This window comes from Vulpes lagopus, chromosome 16, assembly GCF_018345385.1.
Source record: "Vulpes lagopus strain Blue_001 chromosome 16, ASM1834538v1, whole genome shotgun sequence".
NCBI lineage: Eukaryota > Metazoa > Chordata > Mammalia > Carnivora > Canidae > Vulpes > Vulpes lagopus.
Window position 1 is genome coordinate 35,962,942 of NC_054839.1, and position 22,195 is coordinate 35,985,136.

At 32.7% G+C, this 22,195-nt stretch overlaps 1 protein-coding gene across 1 annotated transcript in view; it reads left to right on the plus strand.

Moving 5' to 3' along the window:
* Nucleotides 1–22,195, plus strand: part of DACH1 (dachshund family transcription factor 1) — a 423,674-nt gene that overhangs the window by 376,567 nt on the left and 24,912 nt on the right. Inside the window, exons 8-10 of the mRNA XM_041731156.1 lie at nt 6,975–7,122; nt 10,219–10,362; nt 10,913–10,981. Coding sequence (XP_041587090.1) covers nt 6,975–7,122; nt 10,219–10,362; nt 10,913–10,981 — 361 coding nt within the window. The remainder of the gene's footprint in view (nt 1–6,974; nt 7,123–10,218; nt 10,363–10,912; nt 10,982–22,195) is intronic.

Below are 22,195 nucleotides of genomic sequence, written 5' to 3' on the forward strand. Positions count from 1 at the left end.
TAACATATTTTAGCAAGAGTTGATAATGGGACAATAGTCAGGGCAAGCTAAGTTGTTTATTGCTAGTCCTAAATTATAGAGACCTGAGTCCATCAAAGTTAAAACACCTACAATAAGAATACTTTGTTAAAAATAAATTGTGCTTGTCCACTTCAGTGCATTCAATATATGTACATAAAGTAAATATTAAAAATCTTAACTGCATTCCATGCATAATACACATACATACACAACACATGCATAAATACATATATATATACACATACATACACTTACATATATACTGGATTTATGTTTAGTTGTGGTTTCACATCATTTTTCAAAAGGTTATTAATGTTCTTTTACTATTGCCACATTTATTGAGTTATAGTAATATCCTAGGAATGATATAGAATGTTTAAGTAGTCATGACCCTGGCTTATTGGGCATACAGTATAAATGTGTTTGCTGTCCAAATTCTAATTTGGGTAATTACATTCTGCCTACCTCAATTTCCTCTGCAATTTCAATTATATATAATGGGGTTCTCTGCTTTCTATTTCAAAATGGTAACATACTTTTTGTGTGGTAAGTTTAAAGCTTCATATTTCTTTTGGAGCTATTTTATCAGGATGGCAATGCAAAACATTGTTAAAATGTTTACATGTTTCAAATCATACACTATCATATATAAATTTAAAGCTTTATTATATATATTTACTATTTTAATTAAACCTAAGACATTGGATAGTATTTAAATTTAATGTATGTAAGTCTCTTTTTTCTTACAATAAATGACCAAAAGCCCTACAAAACAATGTGTTTATTGTTCTAATATTAAATGATAATTTAATTTTATGATACTCTGTAATTTGATAAATCTGAATTTTAAAATTTGTAATGGTTAATACAGATGTCCCTGCCATGAGATATCAAAGTTGAATTTTCATAAATGCTTTTTCCTTTGTGCTTTTAGAGGACCTATGGAAAAATACTATATACTGGTATTTTTAAATATGCTATATACTATACATAATAAATATATATATATATGTACAGTATGGTAATGTCACTTTAGTAAGTGATATAGATTCATTCCAGGTTTTCCTTTTTAGAATTTTTAAAAATTTTATTGTATGCAGAGTTTTGTTTTTCTCAGTGTGGGCAATATTTTCTTATGCCTTCCATATTCAAACATGTCCATGGAGAACTCCCTATGAGATTTTAGGTGAGGAAACTAGAATTTTAGTGTCAATTTACTGAATGTGACACCTTCAAACACTGGCTACCCAATTAACAAACACACTTAAAGGAGAATTTTACTCTCTATTCACAGTCTGAGCTTTCATGCTGTAAATCCTAGCTACAATCTATTTGTACATAGGATTAGGAACAAATAATTTACATTGTTTATCTTATTAATGAGAATTATTTACAATGACTTACTGAAATAAGAATAGATAAATAAATACAAAAATAAAGGAAAATAAGGTAGGGAATATAAAACTTAGGGATGAGGTTAGCATTGAAGATATATGCCATTTGGGATATTTGATAGGATTTTGGTTCGCTATGATTTGTCTATATGGAGAAATTAAATAAACAAGAAAGACCCAACAAGGATTGTTAAAACCATAGTGAATGGCATGTTGCAGATTGAATCACTATGGTCTAATAAATAAAAATAATCCAATAATGGTACTTAAATATTCTCTAATTTCTGTTTGATAAAAGAAAATGAAGAGAATCTGACTTAATATTAAGATCAAAACATTCTGATTATACATCTTCCAGTCTTTACCTTTCCATGTCATGGCCAATAATGTTATATTTTATACATGTAAAAGAAGTTAATAGTTTTCTATTTGCATTTTTAATACATCATTTTAATTATAACAGAGTTAGACAAAATAATTAGGAAACTTTCAAAAAGATAAACACCAAAAAAGGACATTGGCTTCAAAATATGAGTAGACTAGGATCAGATATATTGGTGTTATCTTTTGTATCTTTTTATGTTTCATCATACCTACATAGTCTAAGTCTTTTTTTTCTCATTACCAATTTGTGAAAAGACCTCATTAGAAAAAACCAAAACAGTGAAATATATCCAATATTCTGAACACAGTTTACTATGATGATGAAGAGAATATCATTAATCTCTTAAAAATCTGGACTATATACCATAGTTACTAATTTATATTGTATACAACAACAGCGATAATAATGATACTAGTTAAAATGAATATTTATTGAACAATCATAATGTGTCATTATATAGGAAAAATACTCCTGTGTGTGTCTTCTGCTTTCAATACACTACACTTGTGACATCACTTCACTTCTGACACTTCTGCCCACCAAATATCTGGTAGTTTTTCCCACACCAATCAATTCTGCAACACTGGCTGGATTCCCTACCATTGAACCCCATTCTGATGCTGTCTACCTGGAGATAGCCTCAGGTCCCAGAGGTTAAGAGTTTAGTCCCACAAGATTGCCCCCTACCCAAATGTCAGATGCCAGTTGCAAGTCCAGATTGTAACCTGTGCTACTGACCAACCAGCTATAGATTGGAGGTTCCCATCACTCCCTCCTCAGGTACAGTTCATTTACTAGAGCAGCTCTCAGAACTCAGGAAAACATTTAGTTTACTAGTTAATTGTCAAGGGATATAACTCAGGAACAGTCAGATGGAAGAGATGCATAGGGCAAGGTATATGGGAAGGGGTGTGGAGCTCTTGTGCTTTCTCTGAGCATGCCACCTCCCCAGTACCTCCACGTGTTGACCAACCCAGAAGCTCTTTGAACTCTGTCCTTTTGAGTTTTCATAGAGGTTTCATTATTTAGGTATAATTGATTAAATCACCCGCAGTTGGTGATTAATTCAACCTCTAGCCCCTCTGTCCTCCCAGAGGTCAGGGGGGATGGGACTGAAAATTCCAATTCTCTAATCACAGAATTAGTTTCCCTGACAACCAGCTTCTATCCTTCAGGCTTTCCAAAAGCCACCTTATTGAAATAAACTCAGGTGTAGTTGGGAGGGGCTTATTATGAATAACCAAAGCCACCCATTTAACCTTTTCACTCTTGTTACTTAGGAAATTACACCCATTGTAGGATCTTTGGGATGAAGACCAAATACATTTCTTACTGTAAATCACTATATATTCAGTCCATCTCTATGCTAATTCTATATATTACATTGAATCGTCTTTATAATCCTACACAGTGGATTTCATTATCATCCTCATTATACAGATGAGTAAATGAAGGCAGACAAGTCTTTTGATCAAGGTCATATAATGGTGGTGGAGTCTGGATTTAAACATAGGCAGGATGATTACTGAGTCCATGTTGCCATATCTCCAACATGATCATATGAATCACAAGATGGGTTTTACATCTGGAAATGCTTTTGAGGGAGTATCCATTATTGACCGATTTTGGAGAACAATAGCCATAACATTAATCTTTTGTTATAAGAGCTGTGAATATGCATTAGTTGATACTGTTCTATTCTATATTTATCTACAAAAGTTCCAGGTTTCCAGGGACACTATTCCTTCTCATCCTGGATAGAAACATTAAAAGAAAATAATAAATAAGCTTGGGAATTTTGAACTAAGCTTAGTCAACTCACTAGTTTGGGATTTTGGACAAGTCATCTGATCTTTATGGGCCTTGGTTTGTTTCAACTTTAAGCGGTTTTAATTAGAGTGGGAAATCACTAAAATCCCCTTCTACTAGGATATTTACTATCATAAGCACTGCATTATTGAGCATAATTTGTCACATTAATACCTGTGACACTCAAAAAACTTTAGTTATCATCTGATTCTGAAACACCTTTGTATAAAAAATAAACATGGCTAAGTAAGCTTTTCCTCTGGGATCCAAGTAGGATATTAAGAAATGTTTCCTTCATATCCATGTTACTTTAAATTATCTTATACAAGCAGTTATTTTACTTTCTAGGATATAGAAGTAGTCGAAAACTTGCTAGATCAATTACAGTGCCCTTCTGAAAAGAAATGTATATAGACTTGTTCCTGAAAAATGATTAAAATAATTTAATTTACAAGGTAGATCATTTTAGAAAACAAAAACATTTGTGTATATGACAATTATGCTTCACTTATGGGAAAGAAATTTGAGGCCAAACAACCATTGTCTCTTATAATTGCTATGCCACAGAGTAAGCCTAAAAGCATTTCTTTAGAATTGTCATTGTCGAACATCATAACTGACCTCCCCCTGGAGAAAAATTCATGTTTTAAACCTTGTGTCTTTTGCTGTAATTCATCATCACGGAATTGTCATCACAGAATTGGCTCAATACTGCATGTCCACGTGAGACTCAGCATTTAGTGTGACCTTTGCATATGATCTACCTGGAAAATTTACAGAAGTTACACAAATCTGAAAGTACTATTATCACTGATGGTTAAAATGGTGTCCTAATGATTTGTAGATGTTGTGAACACTACTTGCTATTGCTTTTCCCAGCCCCCTGCTGCACTGAAATTTAATCGGTTTTCTGTATTTTTGCAGCAGAGCTGTCACGGGCAATAACATATTTTTGCATATGTATCAGTTTGGCTCTAGTGCAGATTTTTGTTCACACTGGACTCCTACTGATATGCACTGATTTAAAGTCTAAAAATGAAACTTAATTTTATATAGCTTATAAGTAGTCCCTGGAGGGTATTGGATCTTAAAGCTAGTATTTTTCAGATATAATCAGCAGGAATAGGTAATGTATTACCATTAGGGACATTAGCAGCAACTGTAACAAAAGAAAACAGTAAACATAAATGCTTTTAGCAACTTCATACATTACAACAAATATTAATGTAAAATCACACAAATTAGAGTTGCAGTTTAACATTATTCAACATGTTTATTCATAATGATTGTTTCATATTTAAGGAACACCAAAATATTGTGTTTTGTCAGCCAAGGACAATAATAGTTTAATAGTAATTTATTTTAAACAGCTACTGATAATACAACCAATCAACACATTAAGTGGTGCCAACATTGGCATCTTGCTAAATAATCTCTAGACATTGCACAGAGAGTACATCTTTCAAAGATAAGTCAACAAGAGCAATCAGAGCAGAAAATTAGAATTTGGTATCTTAGAATTAAAATACAGCTAAACTAAAGTTTTAATTGGGGTGATCTAAAAGGGCACTTGATGTAATGATCTCTTTCATTTGTTACTAATTGTTTGTTCCTGATGAAGAAGAAACATACACAGGAATGTTGCTGAATTGAGTTAAGATGGCAGTTTCCTTAGCTGCTATGTTTTATTGTTAAAAATAGAAGAGTAGGGAGGGGCAAACAGCCATGTAGAAACCCTCCAGCTTGTCTCCTATCACAAGAATTATGCCATGAAATTCAGGGCCAGGTATAAAAACATGAAATAATTTATATGTACTTGAGAAGAGAATAAGATGTCTTATGATAGTGCTACATTTGTGCTGATCTAAGGGTACACCTCTATTGGGCTAACAAGTCAAGCCAGAGTTGAAATTCCCAATTCAGAATGCATATGTTGTCTTCTGTAGGAAGGGTCATATCCTAGAATATATCTACAAATGGCATCAACTTCACTTCATTTATAATTTTTAGTCTGTATGGGGTACTTGGGTGGGTCAGTCCGTTAAGCGTCAGACTCTTGATTTCAGCTCAGATCATTACCTCAGGGTCATGAGATGGAGCTCTGCATCAGATCTACACTCAGCAGAGTCTGCTTAAGATTCTCTCTCTCCCTCTTCCTGTGCCTCTCCCACTACTTATTGGGAGTTGATAAGGAAAGAAATGTTAGCTCTAATATTTACTAATAACTTTCTGAAGGATTTTGGGAGAGAACATGTGCAGAATACTTTATATGTTTTACATATTCTCATAATCTCATTTTCAAGAATCTCAGAATATTACTCAAGTTTTTAATTAACAAAGAGTAAATCAACTTACATGTGTATCTCTTATAGAAGAGATTCCATCACCTACTGTATAAACTTTATATTTACTATATACTCTTAAATTATACTTTCAAATAATCCCCTAAAAGCTATTCTCAATTTGTTTTAACCATTTTAAATGACTTTTTAAAAATAATGCACTATTAAAACACTAGGTTTGGGATCTCTTTTATATATATATCAAGAAAAATATACCAGTATTATAATTTCTATTCATAAAATTTTTAGAATCTACTATATGGTAGGCACTCTCTGGACTCTGGGAGACATACTACCAAATGAGAGAAAATGTCCCTGCCTCAGAGAGTTTACATTTTAGTGCAGAAGACCTGACATAAAGTAGTGAACATATACATGAATGACAATATTACACGGTGATAAATGATAGGAGGGAATAACAGGAGGGCTATTCCAGATAGGGTGGTAAGAAAAGAATTTTCTTGGATGGTGACTGAACAAAGGTGAAATGAAGTGAGGGCATGAGCCACACAAAAATTGGAAGGGAAGGCATTCAGGAGAATGAAAGAGTGAAATCACTGGTGCAGAAACCAGTTTTCTTGAGAAATGGAAAGATGAGCATTGTGTCCAGTATAATCTCAGTAGGGAATGGTGGAGGTAGAGCTCTAAGAGATAAGTGGGTACTACCAGGGTCATTTGGGATTATGTAAACCATGCCACATCATCGCTTGTGTAAGAGCTTTAATATTTTCTTCTCAGTTCTTATTTTTTAGCAGGCTTATGTGCTGCACTCATTTAGCTTTAGATCTAGATATTTCTAATTAGAAACAATTGAACCTGCATGGCAAAATCATTTGTCTTCCTAATATAGTTTAGTTAGATTTAGAAATTTTGCGCTTTGGTTGAAGTACTTGTCCTAGTGAATATAGGGTGAATATAAAAGAATGAAATAATTTGATTAGTTGTTTTTTTAATGCTTTTAAGTAATGAATGAAATATGCTCTACACCTAAATATTACAATTCTGAATGCCTTCTTTGTGCAGGGGCTCTTGAAAGTTGCCATAGATAATGCCAGAGCTCAAGAAAAACAAGTCCAACTGGAAAAAACAGAGCTGAAGATGGATTTTTTAAGGGAAAGAGAACTGAGGGAAACGCTTGAGAAGCAGTTGGCTATGGAACAAAAGAATAGAGGTATTTCTAAAGTTCCAAATAAGTGTAATATTTTATATAATCTATTTAACAGAACAATACTATGTTTGGTGATTTACTATGAGAATACAGCTTTTTTGTTAATTTACTTATAGCTGAGGTTCACAGCAGGATTTGAATCCTAGGCTCATTGTGTTTTTTCATTTCCAGAGTATATATGGTTTCTTTTCTGTTCATACCCCAGGGAATTGAAATATGTCTATTATATAATTAATCACATAGTTTTTATTGCTCATAGAGCTTAACAAATAATTGTAAGATAAGAATGAGCTCTGATGACAGCCATGAAGAAAAATCTTATATTCATTCACAATTGCCCTTTGAAAAACTTAAAAGTTAAAGTCATAAAGCTAAAATAGAAAATACTGATTATTCAAGCGAAGCAGATATAGTAAGATATTTATCAACTGAAATTGAAGACTGATGAATATCTGAACAAATGACCAAAGTTGAGTGTTTGTATAATTTTCTTTCTGGATGCCTCATTTTCATCCAACAAGGTCAAATACACATTAGTGTAGAAGCCAATATGAATTTTTATTGGGTAAAAACAATGATATCACCTATCTATGAATTGCTTCTTCTAACACATTTAACAGTGCATGTATAGATAATTTTGAAGGTCATTCATATTTGTGGGTTTATATTATGTGTGAGATTAAGAGTATTTCCTTTACAACCAACTTTCCCTTTGCCTCAACAATAAGATTCTCGTAAGTACTCCAGGGGGGAGCACCTACTCCCTCATTTAATAAGTATCCAATATAAATATCCCAGGTGTTCTTTTATATGTTTGATACAGTCATTTGAAAATCATTGTTTCTGCTCTGTTTTTCAAACCAGTAGTAGGTTTTTTCATTAGTTACTATGAAGCAACAGCTAGTGGGTTCCTGGGATGAGGCTGATTTAGAAAAGCCATCACCACCAATATATGGCATATAATGTGGTTTCACATAGATTAAGGCAGTATAGTAATCAAAACAAGATAAACACTGATAATGGGATGTATTTTGTGTGAATAATGAAGATTTGTCCAAGAGTTTGTTAAATAGAACCACTTCAATGAGATAGCCATGTCTTGATTCTTGATTTTGTTCTCACCAGGAGAAATTTTGTTTTTGTTTTTTGACAAGACATAAAAGTAGACCCTTGAATTCCTAAAGTAATCTTTTGGTTACTTGAGAGAATTGGTTACTTTAGAATTTTACTGGTTCAAATCTTTTGGAGGACTTACATTGATTTTTTTTTTTTAACCACTAGAGGGCAAAACACTTCACAGATCACATCATGAGCCTCCCATTTAATTAATTGTGAACAATAAATTAAAGGTAATAGCTATCAATAATTATCTATTATAAATGTATCCGTTGAAGCAGTGTATTACCCTGAAGAGAGAATATGGCAATACCAGGTTCAATTGCAGAGCAGGAAACAGTAAGCAGTCAATGGCAAGGGACCAGGTATTGAGTTTTAGTGCCATGGAAGTACAACAATTCAAATGAGGAATTCAGAAATTACTGTTTCTTTTCAAAGAGACTTATAAACAATCATCTTTGTAAAGGGATAGAGTAGGCAAATGATTTTGTTGAGATAAGCATACGATTTTCGTATTAAGTAAAGGAAATTAGCATTTATTCAAAACCAGTTTTGTTTTGTTACAAGACTGTAACCAATGTATGTTTTGATAAAAAACAGCCTCTGTTAATATATGTTACCGGCAACAATAAACTCAACAAGTTAATGGTCTGCCACCTTAATGGTATTAATAATTATAAAAATGGGGCATATGAAAGTTAGAAACTGAAACAAATTCTTACTTGAATCTTTATTACCTTGATTTATATTTTGACTAAATACTGTATTAAATAAAAATGTTGTTGTTTTTCATCTGTAGTAAGAAATCAAGTAGTAAACTCTGAATGACTATTCCCTATGACTAATTCTAAAAGGATTTTCTCATACCAATTCTGTCACAGTCACATTCACATCTACACTGTTTATCAACCAGAAGAAAAAAATTCCAAAAAGAAACATTTGCATGCTCTCCATATGCTGGCTGCTTACCTTATATAAATTGTAAAAACTAAAATAATTATCATACTGAAAGTATGGTCAACCATACATTTTGTGAACATTTATTTGTTACTAGTTATTGGTTACATACTATATACAAATATTTAAATTGTCCAGTAGGAGAAAATGTATCATAATTAACTTTTTGTGTCATAAGCTACTTTTTAAAATATAAATACCACATCATTGTCAGCAGTAGCACATTATTATCATCAGTGAGGTTTTATAGTCTACCAGATTGAAGCAGAATAAAACATGATTTCCTGAAATATGTTATAGTGCATATAAAATTGCTTTGAAGAAATTATCGATATCTCTGAGCAAATTACAATAGCTTCATCCCCCCTAAAAGACTACTTCTATGTTGATAATTAAGAGTATTTAGTTCCTCATATACAAAAATATTTATTGCCTTTTTTAAAATTTCAAGAAAAAATTCTTAAGACCTGGACCAGTGTAACTGTTTTTGCAAAACAACTACAGGGGAAATACTCCGTTTGCTCTTCAAACTTGGTGCTTTATAAAGAGATAGGAGGCATGCTTATAAAGGCTGGCATGATTCTATTATGCACTATTCTGATTCAAGGGCAGAGACTAATCCACAAAATTCATTTAATCAGGCTTCCTTTATCAGTGCATATAAATATTTACTAAAATTAATTTCCTCTTAAATCTGTCTCTACATATGACAATCATAGGCATCTTTGTAATATAACAGTGGTTGAAGGCTAAATAAAAATTAGCCTCCTTGGATATTTCACTGGGATTTATTTTAGATAAAGGTGGGATTTTTTTTTTTTTTTTGGAACTTCTGCATAGGTAGACTCAGTCCAGCAGGAAAAAAAAATATGTTTACATATATATATGTATATACATATATATATACATATATATATGTATATACATATATATATACATATATATATAATAAAATCATAGGTCATTGATAAGTTAGGGCATTGCAAAAAACTTTTAAAAATGTAATATACAAACACTCTTTTCTAGCCATAGTTCAAAAGAGGCTAAAGAAGGAGAAGAAGGCAAAGAGAAAATTGCAGGAAGCACTTGAATTTGAGACAAAACGGCGTGAGCAAGCAGAACAAACGCTGAAACAGGCAGCTTCGACAGATAGTCTCAGAGTCTTAAATGGTAAGAGGGTGCATCTTCATGCACGGCTCACTGACATTAACTTTTTAGCACTCAAAAGACAACGTAAACCTGTGTTTGTGGTTTCACAGATATTCGTATATCTCTTGATTCATTACATTGTGTTTGTGGTTTTACATACATCTGTATCCCTAGTTATTCTTTAAACTGTAAGCCTGGTGGGAAGTGATCCCGCATGTTGGGGAATTGCTTGACTTCCCAGGTGCTTTCACCTGGCCTGTTGTACTTCACTCCAGTATCTGGGACCTGACACGGCTTTCCTGCGTAACTGGGTCTGTCTGTACTGAAAGAGGATAAAATATTAATCTGAGAACTTCCCAGCTCCATCCCGTGTTAGGAACAATTTGGCGTTACTTATTTATCTATTCAAATATTTTGATGATTCTTATGGTTCTGGTCTTTGTCCAACCTTTAAAAGATGACAAAGATTTATGTAATTTTAATTCAGCACCAAAGTAACAGGTTGCTCTTTTTTTAAAGGACAAAAGCATCAAATGAAATATGTGTCCCTCTTACCTTTCTGTGCTTTTAGACTCTCTGACCCCAGAGATAGAAGCTGACCGCAGTGGCAGCAGAACAGATGCTGAAAGGACAATACAAGGTAGGAATTTGCAAAAGGCTATAAATCTAGATCTTGCTATATGAGTTTTTCCTCAGCTTTAGCCTGCTATTCAAGCATGTAGCCTACCATCTGGGCCACATCAAAACAAGTTCAAACAAGGTCAAGTTCATCTTGCTTGTTTATATGAGTGAATTCATTTTGTGCTGATAGATTTTCTTTAAATTAACAGGTCATTTCTGTTTATACAATGCAATTAAAAAGGAATAATTAATTTTAAACAATGTATGATTTAATCTTGGACACAGTAAATGTGCTTTATTGAATGCTTGAAGCCCAATCTCACGCAGGAAGGGTTTATAAGTTCTCCACCGTCTGAATAAAAGCATGGGTTAATCAAATCGGTAGTTCTTAAATTTGAAAATTTCTCCTTCTCATTTTTGTGACAGATACTGCAAGGTACATGCAAAATAGACTGGTTCAATGTTAACAATAAATAAGATTGTTTAGTCCTCTGTGGATTTTCTGAATGTTCTGTATGCCATTATATACATTTTAATAACACAAATCTGCTGAGCAAAATCATATATAGAATACTAAAGGGAGTTGTATTAAACACTCAGAAGAGCTAAATATGTATATTGCCTAGACCATACTATTAGGAAAGAACAAAATCTGAAGGTAACATTTATAGTCTAACATCTATTCTAGGCAATAAACTCAGTCTAACAACATGAATACTAAACAGTAAAAAGAGCATTTGTTTTCTATTTTAAATGAAGATGGTTCTTCAAAGGGAAGCCTAAAATGATTAACTGCTATAATCCTCCCAATTGCTTTTATTTTGCATTTTAAGCTCAATCATTTTGGGGATATTGTTTGACATTAATTGTGCTACTTAATCAGCTCCAAAAGTGTCATCTTTGGTTTAGTGTAAAGGAAACATACTTTTGGAAAGTATCAGATATGCAATGAGTAAAAATTGGAAACTTGCAGAAACATTCCTGAAGAATGTTTTTGCCTATATTTATTTTACCTAAAACCATGATAATTATTTTTTAAATCCTGAGGCTTGAACCATATGTTATTATGAGATATCTCCTTGTATATACAAGATTAGTGTAATTGTAGGTGTAGAAAAGACTTATTCTTTTTAGAGCATTATGGATATCAGGAAAAGTATGTGTGGATGTACATGTATAATCTTATTAAAATCATAAGATTTCTATTGTGTCTCTTTTTTAAAAAAGATTTTATTTATTCATGAGAGACATAGAAAGAGAGAGGCAGAGACATAGGCAGAGGGAGAAGCAGGCTCCATGTGGGGAACCTGATGTGGAACTCAAACCCGGTACTCCAGGATCATGCCCTGAACCAAAGGCAGATGCACTTAACCACTGAGCCACCCAGGCATCCCTGTTGTATCTCTTTTTAAAATTCCATACATGTCAACAAATTAGTAATAGCAAAGCCAGTTCTTTTTATCAGGGGTGATAACTTCAATAAGGTCAATATAAATATCAGCCCTGATTTGTATGTGCAGGGACCACTCATGCATTAACTTAGCTAGTGGCCAAATGGATGTAAGAAAACACCTGAGTCTTCAGATGAATATGATATATAAGTTATCTGGTATCTACAGAATCCATAAGGTTCGTCAAACTCAATCCAAGAAAAATTATAGGCAATATATTACTGCATACTAATGGAAAATTTGTTGTCAGTGTTAAGAAGTGATTAGGCAAAGATAAAACATTTTGTATAGTGAATATCATGTTTATTCCAGGAATTTGCTATAGGTAATATTTTGGTCATCAGTAAGGCTATCGTTATTTTAATTTGAATTTGCAAAATTGACATATATTCAAATATACCCTTCAATATGCATAAAATCTTGCTATATATGGTTGAAGTATTGACAGTTCTCATTTTCTATTGTGATTTGCTTACTTAAGTAAAATTTTAAATCATAAATTGCCTTCTTTTGCTATCCAGAATGTTCTCAGTTGGGTAACAAAGAAAACTCACCCAAACAACTTTATAATTAAGGCAATAAAACATTTAAAGAACAATTATACATAGTGATTTAAAGCCAAATATAAATGATTATGGAGTTATTTAATGCTTTGCTTTCATTGTAATATAAAATCTTAATTGTTCCCTTCATTTGTTCATCTGGTCAATTAAAAATATGTCTTCCTTAATTCTAACATGAACAGTAAGTAATACTCTACTTTTTGTATGATTATACTTGTATTTAATGTTTTGTTATATTGTTCAAAATGCACAATGAGTTTTCAACAAAACACCTAATAGTCATGGTTTTAATTAGACAATATGGATTTTTTTCTCAAATGTAATAAAAAAACATAGTGTGTGAATATTTTTATGTTTTAATTGATAAAAAGGTATTTCACTGGCAACTGAACCACCCAAGACTCTTAAAATACCAGGCAGTTCCAAGAGATCATCTTTTGCTCCTCAGACTCCACTAAGTAAGCTCATTTAGTCCTATGAACCTTTCTTTCCCTCCAAATCTTAGGCTAAATGAATACATTTGGAAGTCAACAGAACAAAATTAATTGTGAGCAGGAGAAATAAAAAATAAAAAAAACTAGTTAAATTCTGAGTCGAAGCACAAAGATGGGAAAGGCAAAGAAGGAAGAACCAGAACTCATTGCTGACTTGTGAAATGGTCCCTGCCATGCATTTGGGGAGCACTTAGCACCTACTGCTTCACAATATAAGAATGACAGGAACATGGCCTCTTACTCCTTTTGCTTCCTCTGTCTTGGTGTCCTCAAGCCCAGGTGTTAGGATACTCTTTGTATTCTTTCCTACTCCCCGTCCAGCCATAAGTGAAATTATTCTCTGTTCCAAAATAAACCCGACTTAATTAGGAAAGACAAAGGAAACCCACATTTCTCTATGCTTGTCATATATTTATTTATTTTTAACATTCTGTCAATAAATAAATGCCATACTTGGCCCAAGAGTTAGTCACCTAGCAGTTGGGCACTTATATACTGCCCAAGTGCTGGGTAATTACCCACAAATAAGCATCCCTAGGTTAGTTAGACTAAATATTGCCTTATTGGCATTTAGTACCCCCATTTATGTAAAACTATAGAAGGGAGGAGGAAACCAGACAGCAGTTTAGAAAATATTCCTGAGCAAAGAGACTCTAAATAATTTACTTACTTGTGATAAGTAAATCAGTTCATACTACACAGGGACAAATTCTTCATTATTGATATTTCCAGTAACTAACAAAATTAATGAGTTTGGTGGTGATATTATGGATAGAGAATGAACATTAAAAAAAAAAAAAACTTGTTTCAGGAGCTGAATCATATGGTGATTAACTTTCATGCCTTGAGTCTTACAGATTTATATGGCATGATTTGTGTTAGAAAATTTTATCTTACTTTACAGCTTTTTGTAAGATCTTTTGAATATGCAGAGTAGACTGAGTTCATATAAATACTCATTGAACACTTTTTTGGACTAGTTAATAAATGTCCCCCAAAACTTTTTCTGCCCCCACTTACACAAATGCACATCCCCACACTATATGCACCAAATCTACAATTTGATGGCTTTCTTCAGCTGCATTCTAATCTCTTTTTAATCTCTCTCCCTGGGCAATGGCAAACACTTAAATGGTTTCTTTAACATGTATGTTTTGAAAATTAAATGGTTTATTTAACATATATGTTTTGAAAAAAAAATATATATATATCTCCAGGCCATTCAGATATTACTTAAGAGGTCCAGGTAATAGCCTGCTTGTATTTGGCTATCTCACAGAAGCCTCGGGGTCCAGTGCACAAAACCAAAAGGACCAGGCACCCGCTGCAAACCTGTCCTCATCCAGTGCTCCTTCCCTATGGAACCCTTACCTGCCCAATCCAGCATCTTCCTTAATTTATACTGAGGAAGAGAAGAGCACACATTTCCTTCCCCCACCTTTCACACCCAATTACAACTCTTCCTCCTCATCTCAAAATCCTTTTTTTTTTTTTTGATTCTCTGAAAGCCCCAGATCTTTCTCTACCTATCGAGGACATATTTCCTCCCTCCTTGCCTTTACTTGCCCATCCTTGAAATCTCATTTTAGAAGCTACTGCTTCCAGGAATGCTTCTCAGCCTCCACCCCTTGCCCCTGCAGCATCTCTCTGACCCCTGGGTCTATTTCTACCTCTTCAAGGTTTTTACTGTGTCTTTTACTTCTCCAAAGTAATCTTCTGTGCACTTATAGTTCTTTGCTCAATGTCTGCTTCCTCTCTCTGGAAGGTTGCTGAGCTGACTGTGAACCATGCCTATTTTGGTCACTACTGTGTTCCTAGCACCTGTATGTCTGACACACATATAAAAATGTGTCAAATGTTTGTGCCACATTTTTAGTACTGAATATTTGATATATCATGAAAGAATGTATCAATCATCAATGACTTAGGACCTTTTTGATTTTGTGAATGCCCAGGGTCCTCATTGTTCTGACATTTCTCAGACTTTGGTTGGAGAGATTGCTGTGAGGAAGTGAGGATAATATAATTGTATCTCAGAAAGTCAGAATTACAAATTCTGGCAGAATTAATTCTCATATCTGATAGCTGAATTATCAATATGTGTTTATATGTCTTGTATATGTGCATAATATTACATTTTTGTTTGCACATTCGATGTAAGATTTGGATTCTTTTTTTTAAATTTATTTATTTATGATATTTACAGAGAGAGAGAGAGAGAGAGAGGCAGAGACACAGGCAGAGGGAGAAGCAGGCTCCATGCACCGGGAGCCCGATGTGGGATTCGATCCCGGGTCTCCAGGATCGCGCCCTGGGCCAAAGGCAGGCGCCAAACTGCTGCGCCACCCAGGGATCCCCAAGATTTGGATTCTGTGAATATTCACTTACACTCACTTTTTTTCATTTTAAATTTATATTTAATTTAAAATGCTATTGTCATATTTCTTAAATAATACTTTAATCTTTTGTTTAATGTACATTAACCTTATGCTTCTTTTCTGATTTCTTATAATTTCACATGATTAAATCTTCTCTATAAATTAATTAGGTTATCAATATATAGAAGGAAACTATTACATAGGAGAATCGTGGATTAGTGCTGTTTTATCCGTCTTTTATCTGAAGAGTCTGGAAAGTTCATATTCAAAATAGTAGCTTTGGCTTCTTCTTTTTAAGAAAACCTATCTTTTTTTAAGTAAAAAAAAAATGGTAAAATCAATGGAAATATGGACCATAGTTCTTTGACATCTTAGAATATCTGCAAGTTATGCTTGCAAAATCTTAACTTCACTTGAAAGTACATCTCTTTTATTTATTTCCAATGGCCATAATCAAAACTGTTTGGCTTTTTATTCTTTTTTGACTGATCTCAGATCATAGAAAACCAAATATTCTTCCAATAAAAGGACATAAAAGACTTAAAGACTTGCCTTCATATTAACAATCTTTTTTTTTCCAATTAAAAAATGTCTACTGGGATGCCTGGGTGGCTCAGCAGTTGAGCGTCTGCCTTTGGCTCAGGGTGTGATCCTAGTCCGGGGATCGAGTCCCACATCAGTCTCCCTGTGAGGAGGCTGCTTCTCCCTCTGCCTATGTCTCTGCCTCTCTCTCAGTGTCTCTCATGAATAAATAAATAAAATCTTTAACAAAAATAAAAGACGTCTCCTTTCTGCTTCCTAGATATTTTAAGATACATGCTGAATTTAAAAATTATTTATTTCTTCAACAAATATTTATTAAAAACTGATGATATGCCAAGCACACTTTTATGGTGTTATTGCCTTAGCACTAGGATAGGACTTTAAAGATCAATTAAATCTCTTCATTTTGCAAACAAGGAAAGTGAGACTTAGGGAGGACGCGTGACTTGTTAAAGGTTATATCATGAGTTAATCAGAATCTGGAATATAACAGTTCAGTAGCTTTTCACATTCCTTTATTTTCTTCCTGATTATTTTAAAATTAGGATTGGTAAAATGTGCTTTTTTTTTCTCTTTTAAAATATGTGATTATTATTGTTTAGTAACTTATAGTTCCAAAGCGTCATAAGCATATCATTCTTATGAGTGTAGTTTATATATTTTATCAAAAATTTTTTATTGAATCAAATGTTTTAGGACTCGTTGAATTTCCTAGTAATACACTTTCTTTCATTTAAACTTAGGGATATTATATAGCAAAAGGAACTATTGGCTTATTAAAATAGTGAGGTGGATTGGAAACTGCTATTTTTCAGCCTTTCCTATATATTCTAATTTAAAGGTTAGATAACTAAAGTTCAGAGTGACTAATTAATATTCTCACATTTGCACTATGAATTAGATGGGTTACAGACGTTTGAATTCATATTTATGACCTTAAAGTCCTTGTTCTATTTTCGATGCCTTGCTATCTAGACTTAATTCTTGTCTCTTCTGCAATAACTACTTGGATCCCTGTTATCCGTTGGAATGGTTAACACATTGTCTGTTAATGACTTAAGAAGTTCAAAACAGTTTACTGACAGGTACTAGAAAATGATATACCATTGGGAAAAAAAAGGTTTCCTTTCCAGTTTTTACTTTTTAATCCATCATTAAGCCTATACCATGTTTATAGACACTTTTTTGTTTGTTCGTTTATTTATTTAAAAGATTTTTATTTATTTATTCATGAGACACAGAGAGAGAAGCAGAGACATAGGCAGAGGGAGAAGCAGGCTCCCTGTGGGGAGCCCGATGTGGGACTTGATCCCAGAAACCTGGGATCATGACCTGAGCCAAAGGCAGACAACCACTGAACCACCTAGGTGCCCCTTATAGACACTTTTAGTCACACTGGGGAAAACTCCCTCCAAATGAAGAAAACAAAGTGGCAATTAAAGGTACTAAGAAATTAATCATATTTAGATAAAAGATTTATCTGCATCCCTAGCAAACAATGAGCTTAGTATAAATTTGAAATCAAACACAAATCCAACTGTCACTTAATATAAGACATTTGGAGAGTCTCTTCATTTCTATCTTTAATACTAAAAAAAAATTGTTTAATATAAAAGTGGAGATTCTTTAGGCATAGCTACAGAACTAGCAATTAAGAAAGCAAGGAGTCAGGCCTAGATTCAAATCTCTGCTCCACTATTTTGTTTTTCCTTTAGTAATTGCTTAACATCAGAGGGTTGTTAGAAGGATTAAATAAAACAATCCATGTAAGGCACTCAGCATGTACTAGACAATAATATGCATACAGTTAAGTTTTAGCTATTAATATTACATTTTATTATTATGAGAACATATTTACAGTGCTTAGCAACTGATAAACACTGAAGTTAAAAAAAACACTGAAGTTATTATTACTGATATATAATTTTCTTTTTTCAGAAAATTGGTCTTTTATAGTATAATGTTGATTTAGTCCCATAGTAAAGTGTAGAAAAATATAAGAACGGTTTTGTTATATAACCTAACTTTTCTATTTGAAGATGTTTTTAGCTTAATAGAGGGAAAGGAAGAGTTTCATGAAAAGAAAGATTTTTTTTCTGAAAAAAGGAAAAAAAAAGAGAAGGTTAATCAAAACTGGTTTCTGAACTGCTTCTACTGCATATTGACTATTGTTGAGTCATTAACAAAAAATGCAGTTGCCATCAGGATTACCTCAAACTATTTTTCTTGATCTTAAAAAAAATAAATATTAAAATTATAGTACTATGAACAAAACAAAACAAAAATAAATTTACTTCTAGTCTTTTGGCACTGGTTTCTGGTGTTTGGCAGCATTTCAGTGCAGCTAATCAATTTGAGACAGCATTGATTAAGTTGAACAAAAGATGATATTGATTGCAGGCTGTAACCAATAAACAGGCTATTGTTCCACAGTTATCATAGGTCATTGTTAACTACTCATTTAACTAGACAGAGTTATTATTGTTAAATAGAAAGTCTCAGAGATACTCATGAATTGGAATATTTTATACAATTTTAGAATAATGTCTTCTTATAATTTCAGTATAAGCATTTTTATTCTTTTAAGATATATATGACAAATTAAATATTGTTTTTGAACGAGGTGGCTATATTTAAACACCAAATCCTTTTATCAATTTTTGTTGGAAATGGCTTCTTACATAATTTAAACTAATTAAACATGAAGTGAGACATGGTGGGCAGTTAAGTATGAAGCTGCTGAAAATAGTAATAAAATATAGTTCATTATAATTATTACTTACAAAAAATTATTTTCAATGTATAATTTCCATAGACCTAACTTTCTAAGCTTTGGTTCTTAATGGGAAAAAGCATGATTCTCATTATTTGCATTGAGCTGTGACATAGAAGGACATTGCGGCCCATATTAAGAAGGAGTTTGACAAGAAGTACAACCCCACCTGGCACTGCATCGTGGGGAGGAACTTCGGTAGTTATGTGACACATGAAACCAAACACTTCATCTACTTCTACCTGGGCCAAGTGGCCATTCTTCTGTTCAAATCTGGTTAAAAGCATGGACTGTGTCACACACCCAGTGATCCATCCAAAACCAAGGACTGCAGCCTAAATTCCAAATACCAGAGACTGAAATCTTCAGCCTTGCCTAGGGGAACACTTCGATCTTTGAACCTTTATTGTGTTGTTTTGTACAGGGCATTCTCTGTACAAACACACGTGACATAACACACGATTTTGTTCTGTCATTTCAGTTCTTACTCCATTGTCCAAATATTATGCACAATAAATTAAGGCAAAATCATTGGGCTTGGTTTGCAATATGGTTGACATCATTTTTCCTAGTAAATGCAATATAATAGATAGTAACTTCTATGACAATTCAGAGGATATGGAAAATATCAAGAATAATTAGAATTAGAGATTTAGAAAGGGTAAAGGGACATTGTATAACTGAATTGCGATTAGGTATTGAAACAAACCAATTATTTATAGAAAACACAGTGTTTTGTTAGCATAGATACAACTGAATTAGATTGGCTCTTTCATGAATGTGTTTGTGGCTTGACTTGAATACTGTCTGAAGACCATAATCAAAGAACAGTGATAAATGGAAATTGGGAAAAGTATTAGCAGGGGGCCTGAAAGATCAATGGTAGATCCATTTTGATTTAACATCATAATTAGTGATATGGAACAGTGGTTAAACAGAGTATATCAGTGAAATTCACAGATGATCCTAATTTAGAAGGTGTAACATACATTTGTGTGGACAGTGTAAGTATGCAATGGAAATTTAAGGAATTTAGGAATTTCAGGATGAATGAAATGAGTTTATTTTTGTAAGAAAGAAAATTTAATTTTAAGATCTGTGGGTTTAAAAAAAACATTAAAAAGGTCAACAAATGTCAGTGAAACTTACAACTTTTCATAGTTGTGTACTAACAGTGAGTGGCTATAGCACTGAGTGAAATGTCAGAGGATAGGTAGAAAAATGAGCCTCTGTCATTTTAATATTTTATATATTTTTATTAATGATACTTTTTATTACTATGAATACTAGATAGTCGAAGAAATTGATTTTTCATTGTGATCAATACATCCCATTCATTTCTTTTTTAGATAGTATATCCTCATCTTCGCATTTAAGAAAAATTTATTTAAAATAACTTTTTGCTTTGAGTCTTTTTACCTTTATTATCAAAAGAAAAAATTGATGATCATTATATCCAATTAACTTGCTCACTGACGATTGTTGCAATAGAAATTATATGTACTGTCTACCAAAGCTGAAGAGGGTTACTATTTTGGAATATAGATTAAAACTAACTCTGGTGGTTCATATCGCATAGCATGGTTCCTCTTTTTGTATCTACTCTTAGACAGTGACAGTAGCCTGGCTATCTAAGAGAAGCTTTATTAAATATTCACAGTAATTTCTTTGAGATGGAACATAAATGATTTTTATTTTCTGAAAATATTTTTTATACTCCAGGAGTTATCAAAGTTATCTGAAGATATTTAAATTACAGAAAAAGAACCCCTGCTTTGAAGTCTATTCACTAAATTACAGGATTTGTATGTACAAAATAAGAAATCAGTACATAAACACCTGGTGATAGAAAGTATGTCATCAATTTTGATAGCATGTATATGTTTAGACATTCAAGATATATAACACTCTTTGCTATAAATTCTTCTTTAAAAGATAAGACATCATCATTTAGACTATAAATGTAAAAATGCTTATGGTGCAGTATTCCACCTCCCATGGTTAGGGACAGAACGCAGACATGCCACAATAATGTTTTTTATTTCAACTGTTCGAACCATATTAATGAGAACATCATTTTGGAGAACTAATTATTTCTATTTGTCTTGTGTCACACTTTCTAATTCCCCTATATTAGCACAGCCAAAGCAAATTAATTGCTTTTCCAGCAGTTGAACCTTGTCCAAGAATGAGCTCACATTCCCTTCCATGTTCCCTGTTTCTGGGAGTGCATTGTGTCAGAAATTTCTCTTGATACTAAACATAGTCTAGAGAATATCTTTACAGATTTCTGTGCACTCACTTGATGAAATTTATAAGTTTAAGTGACCCGCCAGGAAAGATAAAGTTCTTAGCTGCAAGATTATACATCAAAACAGTTAAAGTGAAATTAAAATTAAATGAATGAATCTCACTGAAGCAAAAAAAGCAGTAATTAATGGTTCCCTTAATTGTCTTCATAAAATATTTGCATGGGTCTAATTTGCATAATTTGCATGTATTAATTAATCTTTCAAAGGAATTTTGTGCTGAGAGAAGCCAAAAAATCTCTTTGTTTTATTTAACATCTAATGAAATATTTATCTTCTTTAATGAACTTCTCATCTTCATTAAAATAAAAATTGCACAAGTTTGTATGTTTTAAATGTTTTTATAATTGAAGTATTCAAAAAATCTCTTTAGACTTACAACAGCTGAAAAACAAACACATTATTTAACATTCAGTATCATTTTAACAACAGCAACACTTAAAAAAAAAGGAAGTCCAATTTCACTTTCTCAAAGGTGGCAAAGCATTTGGTAAATGAATAAATGAATATAGCTATTTGGTTTTAAAAGTAAGATTTACAAAAGACCAATCATTTCTTTCAATGGTAATATTATTTTTATGGCTGAAATAGTGGGCAGCTAGAAGGTATATGTGAGAATAATCAGTATGTTTAATTATAGGGAAATGGTTCAGTGGTTGAAAATATTTTAACTGGTTCAAAGAAATTAGTCCATTAAAATCCACTTGCTATATAGTAACAAC